Below are 9,489 nucleotides of genomic sequence, written 5' to 3'. Positions count from 1 at the left end.
TAAACAAACTTGAGGCCCCCTGACCATTTTTTACTATTATTTTCCTGCATCCAGATGGCAAGTTTGTCCTGAATAACTCTATTTAGCCGTTCAAGCGCACCCTGGCTTTGAGGATGACGGGGACGTCCAGTCACCAACTTCAACTTGGCCCAGAGTGTGGAAAGTTCAGCGATAATGGCATTAACAAATTCTCGCCCATTGTCTGACTACAAATTAGCAAGTGCTCCAAATGTAAGAAATATATCAAGAAGAGAGAGCGGGAGTGGACTCAAAGTCACTCGATCTTTACTTGCGTATATTTTGTTCAGTACAGAACAAAGACCTAAAAAAAAATACTCCCCCCACACACACACTAAGGGAGGTCTGCTATGTATAGCTCTATTCACTTCAGGCAAAGTATGGTTGCCTAATCTGAAAGTCTTGCCTAATGTGCAGATTAGGCACGCATTTTGCACAATATAAACATTAGGCAAAATGTTTGCTTAAAGTACACATTAGGCAATTTCCGCTGCCTAATATATATATATATATATATATATATATATATATATATATATATATATATATATATATATATATATATATATATATATATATATATATATATATATATATATATATATATATATATATATATATATATATATATATATATATATATATGCACACGCATATATATATATATGTATGTATCTATGTATGTATGTGTGTACAGGTTGTATGTAAGTATGTGTACACGAATGCTTCGGTGTGCATATTTTATTTGTGATGACTCACTCTCTCTCTCTCTCTCTCTCTCTCTCTCTCTCTCTCTCTCTCTCTCTCTCTCTCTCTCTCTCTCAATGGGTATTAACTGGTTACAGCTGTATCGTACACTTGTGACTCTCTCTCTCTCTCTCTCTCTCTCTCTCTCTCTCTCTCTCTCTCTCTCTCTCTCTCTCTCTCTCTCTCTCTCTCTCTCTCTCTCTCTCTCTCTCTCTCTCTCTCTCTCTCTCTCTCTCTCTTATCGTGGTGTTCTCCATAATACATGGAGTGATCAGTTACGTAAAGAGGTGATAAGGCGCGTGGCATATAAGAAAGGTGACGAGCCGCAGAGATTCATTAAGTCTTGTTCTCACTTCGGACGACCATTAGAATTATTACACCTGAGAAGTTCAGTCCTGCTATTTCTCCTCACTCCACTCGCTCACTACAATGGCCGCTGCAGGAAACGTCACCCTGATCGGTCTCCGTGCGATGTTCTATGGTTTGATGCCCGAGGAGACTTACGTGCAGAGTCTCAAGGATGTGCCTGACGTGTTGTTGTGGGTAAGTTTGTCTTGTTCTTACTTCCTTAATGCGCCTCGCCTCGCCTCATCCTTCCCTGCCTCGCCTCACCCTATGTTACCCTACTGGACCTTGCTGAACTTAATCTAACCTAACCTAACCTAATCTGATCTAACAAGCCTCAACTCTAACTTTCCTTACCTAACCTAAACTAACCTAACTGAAAATACTATTGAACTTATCATAACATTTCCTAATTTAGTTTTTATTATCTTGTCTAGTTAATTTAATCATACGAAACCTTACTGAGCTTAGACTAACTTTATTTTCATTCATTTTTAACTTAGATCTCTTATCTTTACTGAAGCGAATATACTCCTAATGTCACCTCGGCACACCTCGCCTTTCTTGGCTGTATCAAAACTAGGCTGACCTTAATTACTTGACCTTACCGTGTCTTACCTAATGGAGCCTTACCTAACTTGATCATTCTTCTTCTTTTTCCTTCTTCTTCTTCTTCTTCTTCTTCTTCTTCTTCTTCTTCTTCTTCTTCTTCTTCTTCTTCTTCTTCTTCTTCTTCTTTTTCTGTTTCTTCTTCTTCTTCCTTATTTGTTGTTGTTGTTGTTGTTGTTGTTGTTGTTGTTGTTGTTGTTGTTGTTGTTGTTGTTGTTGTTCTTCTTCTTCTTCTTCTTCTTCTTCTTCTTCTTCTTCTTCTTCTTCTTCTTCTTCTTCTTCTTCTTCTTCTTCTTCCTTCCTTCCTTCCTTCCTTCCTTCCTTCCTTCCTTCCTTCCTTCCTTCCTTCCTTCCTTCCTTCCTTCCTTCCTTCCTTCCTCCCTCCCTCCTCCCTCCCTCCCTCCCTCCCTCCTCCTCCTCCTCCTCCTCCTCCTCCTTCATCTCCTGCTCCTCCTCCTCCTCCTCCTCCTCCACCACCCAATCTAAATAATATCGACCGATCAGCCTCACTTCAGTGGTAAGTAAACTAATGGAGACAGTTTTGAGAGATAAAGTCGCAGCATTCTTAGAAAAGTAACAACATAATAAACGAATCACAACATGGATTTAGAAACAAGCGGTCATGTTTAACTAACCATCTTGATTTTTTTCCATTTCCATGACGTATATCATTTGTTCGCCGTGGTGCAGTGGAACCATGCGCGCTTTGGGGTCCGAGGGGTCTCCAAGCGCACGGGTTCGAATCCTGTCCACGGTCCGAGTGTAGGTTGGGCTTCCTCACTCGTGGCAACGGTTTCCTAGCGGGTGGGCTTTGAGATAGGAGGTACCACAAATAGTATCCCCTTTAGCCCAGAAATTCCCGTGAAAAGTTCATATTATATAAATAAAAAATAAAAAAAACAGATTGGTCGATAGTAAATACCTTGATATCCAAAAGGTTCCATATCCTCCTCATCCTTATCCTTATCCTCATCCTACTCCTCGTGCTCACACACAAACACTCTAAGACTCCTAACACCCTTGGAAAGTATTGCAGCAGGCGTCTTCTTCGTGACAGGCGCGTCCTTACTTCCTGCTGCTCATCTTCCTGGACCTGGTGGTGATGGCGGTGGTGGGCGACAAGAACTTTCGCTTCAATATAGCTCTCATTAACGTCACTGTGGGATACACTTCTGAGGCTTTCTTTAGGTGAGAGAGAGAGAGAGAGAGAGAGAGAGTTGTGCAAGTGATGGATACAAAATACACTCTTAAACACACATACACACATTTCATAACTCTTCGCTAGGTTTGTGTCCCGTGGCTTGGAGTTGACTGCTTATCTTTGGATCTACCACCACCACCACCTCCTCAGTCTGCCCTTCGACTCCATCACCACCTACGTGATGTGCGTGATTGGTGTGGACTTCTGCACGTATTGGTGGCATAGGATGGTGCACGGTGAGAGAGAGAGAGAGAGAGAGAGAGTGTGTGTGTGTGTGTAAGAGACAGATAAATACATCTTTTGCTTCTCTATACTCAATGGATAATATTTTTTTCATTTTCTAATTACCGTATTACTCTCTTCTAACAACTGACTCTTACCTGCTTTCTGATTACATTCCTCTTCTCTATTTACTTCTTACTACTTTTCTTTCCTCCATTTACCTCCTTCCATCTTTTTCTCCAAATATTCCTTTTTTTTTTACTTTCCTTCCCTCCAGTTATTTCTTGAGTACTTTCCTTGTCTCCACTTTCTTCCTTTATCTACTTTCCTTTTCATCAATTACTTCCTTACCACTTTCCTTCTCCCTAACTGCGTCCTCACTATTTCCCTTCACTCCAACCATTCTCCTTACCACTTGCATCCTTTCCTCCTGCAACCTTTCCCTCTCCCTACAGAGATCTCCTTCATGTGGGCGGCCCATTACCTCCACCACAGCTGCGAGGACCTCAACACGGCAGTGGCTGCTCGGATATCAATCACCATGTTACCCTTCAAGTAATTAGTAAACATTATAAGTATTGGTAGTAGGAGTAATAGTTGTATACAAGTAGTAGTGTCTATTATCTAATTTATATCGAACTGTCAATAAATATAAGTAACATTCTAATAACTCTCATGTGTTCTTAATTCTCAGATGGGTGTATACCTTCCTCTCGCCTTCCTGGTTGCGCTTCCTCCTTTGTTCATCCTTCACGAAATTTACATAACATTCTATTAACCCCCTTCAATACTGGGACATTTTTACCTTGAGATTTGTGTGCGATTGGGCCATTTTATTGACATTAGTGAGATCTATGGATGTCAGAAGATTAATGGTTACAGTCTTCATTATTTCAATTCCCCACATGAGTTTCTGAAGGTGTTTGAAATCACCAAATAGTAAGCCAAATGAATGAAGAAGCGCGTTATGGTATTCATGGGGTTAATTCTCTGGTGTTTTTTTGTTCAATTTTCAGGTGGATGTACTACATTCCCCTTGCCTTCCTGGGCGTGCCTCCTCCTCTATACATCTTTCACAGTCACCTGAATCTAATGTCCACAGTTTGGACTCACAGCAGCTTGTGGCCAAAGATGCACAAGATCCTTCCTGTCCTTGGCCACTTCATCGAGTTTGTCTTCGTCACCCCCAGTCACCATCGCGTCCACCATGGTACAGTACGCGCCGCGCCTTGCCTCGCCTGCTTATCTCTGTGTTTGTCAGGGACTAGTTCAGGTCGGTCCGTCTCGTCTTAGTGCCAAGGGATCATATTGTTTCTTTAGATTCTTGTGTATAGTTTGCATCCACCACATCCTTGAATACTTTATCTGGAAAGCTGTATTTGTGCACTTCCTTATCTTTTTCCAAACTGTTTCGCCAATGTTTTCCAGGTGTTGCTAATGTTTCTCAGATGTTTCTTGTTTCCGCAATGTCTCTCAGATATTACCAAATGTTCCCTGGTGTGGACGGGTCCTTGGGAGGCAGTGCCCTAGTCCTCATAGAACAGATGAACCAGATGACCAAAAGACAAAAAGAAATGTTTTATCTTTGTATTTTATCCATCCATATTTCAATACACATTACAATCTGTTTCACCTTCACATCACACCGCTCCCTCTCACCTTCCTTCGCCTCATCCCGCCACGTCTTGCCCGCCTCTTCTCGCCTCATCCCTCCTCGCCTCACCTCGCCTCACCTTGTCTGCCCTCCTGTAGCCGCTAACCAGTACTGCATCGACAAGAACTTTGGGGCCTTCCTGATCGTGTGGGACCGCCTGTTTGGAACGTTCGCCGAGGAGAGAGAGGATGAGGAGCTCGTGTATGGAGTCATTGACCAGAAGGACACCAACCACTTCATCAGTCTTGAGGTGAGCCTTACTGTTCACACTCTTGCTCTTGTTGCTTTCTTACATTCCTGCTGAGCCTACATAGTCCTGTCTCCTGCTCAGACTAGTGTTAGTATTTCATGGCCAAAGAGGGTTATAAAATGTGACAATAATTATTATGTACTACTACTGCTGTTGCTGCATCTGCTACTACTACTACTACTACTACTACTAATAATAATAATAATAATAATAATAATAATAATAATAATAATAATGATACAACTACCACTACTACTACTACTACTACTACTACTACTACTACTACTACTACTACTGTTACTACTGCTGTAATTCTTGTGAGAGTCTTTGTGGTGTATGTAATAGCAATAACTGTTATGCTGTTATTTAGTACCTTTACTCCGTCTCTCTCTCTCTCTCTCCCTCTTGTACTCAGATCGATCCCTGGCAGGCGCTGTGGGAACGGTTCGCCGCCGCCAAGACCTCCGGGGACAAGCTGAGGACCCTGATATACGGCCCAGGGTGGTCCCCAGGGCAGCCCCGCCTTGGGAACCCTGACGAGATCCCTGATGTGAGTTCTCTTGAGTTTGTCTTGAAATATGTCCGTTTTCTTTGTTGAGAGAGAGAGAGAGAGAGAGAGAGAGAGAGAGAGAGAGAGAGAGAGAGAGAGAGACAATATTAACAGTGGCTCTCTTGTATGTCAGGTGCGCGGCAGGAAGAAGCACCAGTTTGAATCCTCCACCGTGGTGAGCCTGTACGTGACTTTGCACTGCCTCCTCCTCATGGTTGGCATCGATGACATGAGTACAAGAATGTCGGTGAGTAGTCCCCCTCCTTCTCCTCCTCCTCCTCCTCCTCCTCCTCCTCCTCCTCCTCCTTTATCTTTACCCTCGTCCTGTAAATGGCTGTCAAGAGTTAAGGGTTTTTTTCTGCCAGTTAGTGTCCTCATCTGGCCTTGAGGCGGTTGGGTTTGCTGATCATGTGTGTTTTGGTTTGTATTTTTTGGCATTTTTTCACCTTTCCATCTCGCGTCTTTCTTCCGATACCTTCTCCTTTACTCTTCCTATCTCGAACTTATTATCTCCTCCTCCTCCTCCTCCTCCTCCTCCTCCTCTTTCTTCTATTCCTCTTTCCCCTCACAGCTTAGGTCATCAGTATGGATAGTTAAGGGTAGTGCTTTCCTCTTGTTTCATTCTGTCCTGTAAAATTTCGATATCTCTTTCTTCCTTAAGGGGACATTGGGTGTTCTTTTCTGACTTTCTTTCCTGCAGACACGTTGCTGGAGGGAGAGATGGGTGGGGAGGAGCCTTCATCTTTCTATCCTGGCGCCTTATTCTAGTCGCTCACTCACTCTTTCTATCCTGTTCTGCCACACGTAGTTTTTTTTTTTTCTTCTTCTTTTTCCTGGTGGCGGAGAAGGGTTGGCTGGCGTTGCCGTCTGTGTGGTGATATACCTGAGCGATACCTGTATCCGTGGACAAACGGGGAATCGAATGCCCTTTATGGTGATGGTAGTAGGCTCCTCGCCACTTGATAGTAGTAGTTCTAGTAGACAGACACCCTCGTCGCAGGCCGCCACGTCTTCTGGTGTCTGTTTTTCCAATGTATCCATAAGTATTCCTCCTCCTCCTCCTGCAGACAGTCAGCAGGGATCTGGGGCTGCTACACTTCGCCTACCTGTTCCTCTCTAGCGGCTCCCTGGGCTGGATATTCACAGCTCACCGCGGCTTCTTGTGGCTGGAACCAGTACGCCTCCTTGTGTCGCTGTCCTTGTGTCACCTGCTGCCTCTCTTCGCCTGGCGCCCCGTCGTCACTGCCCTCACCATCACCAACACCGCCAGTCTGCTCCTGTGGCCGCTCGTCAGGACACAGGTGCTCCAGCTGGCTGACAGGAAGGAAAAGAAGGCAGAATAGTTTATCTTGCTTGTCAGAATACGTGTGACAGGAAACAAGGAAGGTCACGTCGATCATTTACTTTGACCTTAGGTGCTTATGAATTGACCCTTTGCCGTTCAGTTTTATGAGTCATTTGATTAACCGACACTGAAGTCCTAAATGGCAGTAATGTAATGCGTTCGTGTCTTGACTGGCCGCCACCTCTTGGTCTGCTGTGGCCTGTGTATCATGTAGCCTTAGTAGTGAGAGAGAGAGAGAGAGAGAGAGAGAGAGAGAGAGAGAGAGAGAGATGGGGGGGGAGGGAGAGAATAATGTACCAGGTCGTTTCTATCTCAAGCTACGTCATTTCGTTAGTATAGAATAATGAGAGAGAGAGAGAGAGAGAGAGAGAGAGAGAGAGAATTTATGCACGTCTCTATGTGATGTATCCATGCCATATAGGTAAAACAAACAAGCCTGTGTCTGTATATCCAAACACTGACAACAAGACTGCACTCGAAGGTCACGGATGCATCTAGACGAGGTCTCATAACTGTTAACTAACGTAACCTCACCTAACTTAACCTAATTTAACCTGAACCTATCCTAACTTACCCTTAACCCTTTCAGTACCGGGACGCATTTTTACCATGAGTTTTAGTTATGATTAGAAGCTTTTATTGACATTAGGAAGGGTCTATGGAGGTCAGAATATCAATAGCCACAGTTTTCACTATTCTAATCCTCCATATGAGTTTCTGAAGCTGTATAAAATCGCCAGATAGTAAGTAGAATAAATATAGAAACGCGACGTGGTTCTGAAGGGGTTAAACTGTTGCTATAGTCACAGAAACGCCTTAATATAAGAAAAAACACCTTATCAACTTCCGTTCATGTTAGAAATAGCTGGACCAAGACACCACAGCGCCACAGCCTTTTCTGTTCCTTTTTTTTCTCAGCCATTTCATTTCACTAACAAGAAAAGAGAATATAACATAGAAAGAAAGGGAGAGAGAGAGAGAGAGAGAGAGAGAGAGAGAGAGAGAGAGAGAGAGAGAGAGAGAGAGAGAGAGAGAGAGAGAGAGAGAGAGAAACTGGAACAGAAAAAAGATGGAGGAGAAATTATAAGGATGTAGAGGAAATATGGATAAATAATAGAAAGAGGAGAAGGAATAATGCTAACAGGAAATTAGAGTTGAAGGTGGGCGGGGAAAGAGGAAGAGGAGGAATATAGAGAGAGAACCCATTCCTTCGCATCTCATCCTTAACCCCTTCAGTACTGAGACGCATTCCAGTAAAACCTCAGCTCACGACCATAATTCGTTCCTAAATCCTGTTCGTCACCCGATTTGTTCGTCCCCTGAATCAATTTTTTCCATAAGAATGTATTGAAATACCATTAATCCGTTCCAAACCAAAAAAAAAATCATACTTTTGTCCATAAAACCCATTCAAAATAGATCTTTAATGTATGCATGACATGAACAAAATAATTATAGAAAGCCTAAATTGTTTTACTTTCCTAAATGCTATCAAAATGATAATAAAATGAATAAAAAAGAAAAGGTTATTTACTTGAGAGACTGGACGTTGATGGCATGATGGAATGGAGGAGAGGAGGATGGGGAGGAAGACAGACAAGATCCGAGAAGACAGTCATGAGAGAGGACTTTGGATGTGCGCAGCGTGCCAGAGCTACACAACAGCTGTGTAGCGTCACAAGTCAGTGCCGCTATGTGGGGCCCCGTTATAGTGAACATCGGCGTGGGAAACATGGAAAGATTGCCAGTCTTCGTCTCTGCCTTTGGAAGACCCTTGCCTGCTGGGGATTGACTTCCTCACGCGTGTGGGAGCAAGTTTGGACTTCCAAGAAGGGAAGTTAAAGGTACGTGGCCAGGAAGTTCCTTTGATCCTCGGAGGTGATGCTCAGTGTGAGAGGAGCAGGCAGTAGGGCGGTGTTCCTTGCCAGGCGAGCGAGGAAACAGCTGCGATGGATGTGCCACAATCTGCAGTACCTGGACATGGCCAGGATGATGATGACAGCAACGCTGAGAGCCACCAGAGCAGCGAGGATAACGCCGAGGAAGCTACAGTAGAGCGCGCCGGTAACATCACCATGCCCAGGAAAAACAGGAGAAAATCGTGGTGGCACGGAGATTATGTTATGTAATATTTTTCGTATGTTCCTGTTTCTATTTTCTTTTGTGCTTATGTTTTGTTTTGTTGTTGTGTGATAGCCGGGTTGGCTATCACACAAACGGCTCGCCGGCAGGCGAGCCGTTTAACCGCGTTCGTCCCCCGAAATATCGTTCGTCCCCTGGGTCGATATATTGACAAATTTTTTGGTCGTCTCCCGAATTGTTCGTCCCTAGAGACGTTCGTCAAGCGAGGTTTTACTGTATTACCTTTAGTTTTGGGTGTGATTAGACGATTTTATTTACATTAGGAAGGGTTTATGGAGGGAAGATTAATGGTCACTGTCTTTACTATTTAAATTTCAAGCTAAGTATCTGAAGCTCATAAAATCACCAAATAGAAAACAAAATGAGTATGAAAACACGTCCTGGTACTGAAGGAGCTAAACCTATT

The 9,489-nt window shown here is 43.5% G+C and overlaps 1 protein-coding gene across 1 annotated transcript; it reads left to right on the top strand.

Moving 5' to 3' along the window:
• The first annotated feature begins 1,095 nt into the window (after nucleotides 1-1,095).
• Nucleotides 1,096-7,375, top strand: LOC123502098 (alkylglycerol monooxygenase-like). Its single transcript, XM_045251291.1, has 9 exons — nucleotides 1,096-1,308; nucleotides 2,777-2,907; nucleotides 3,005-3,156; nucleotides 3,598-3,697; nucleotides 4,159-4,352; nucleotides 4,895-5,046; nucleotides 5,462-5,596; nucleotides 5,730-5,843; nucleotides 6,664-7,375. Exons 1-9 carry the CDS (start codon nucleotides 1,195-1,197, stop codon nucleotides 6,937-6,939), a joined length of 1,368 nt encoding a protein of 455 aa, XP_045107226.1. The 5' UTR covers nucleotides 1,096-1,194; the 3' UTR covers nucleotides 6,940-7,375.
• Nucleotides 7,376-9,489: the final 2,114 nt, after the last annotated feature.

This window comes from Portunus trituberculatus, chromosome 10 (genome assembly GCF_017591435.1).
Source record: "Portunus trituberculatus isolate SZX2019 chromosome 10, ASM1759143v1, whole genome shotgun sequence".
In the NCBI taxonomy this organism is placed as follows: Eukaryota; Metazoa; Arthropoda; class Malacostraca; order Decapoda; family Portunidae; genus Portunus; species Portunus trituberculatus.
This window is presented reverse-complemented; position numbering and strand designations above follow the sequence as displayed.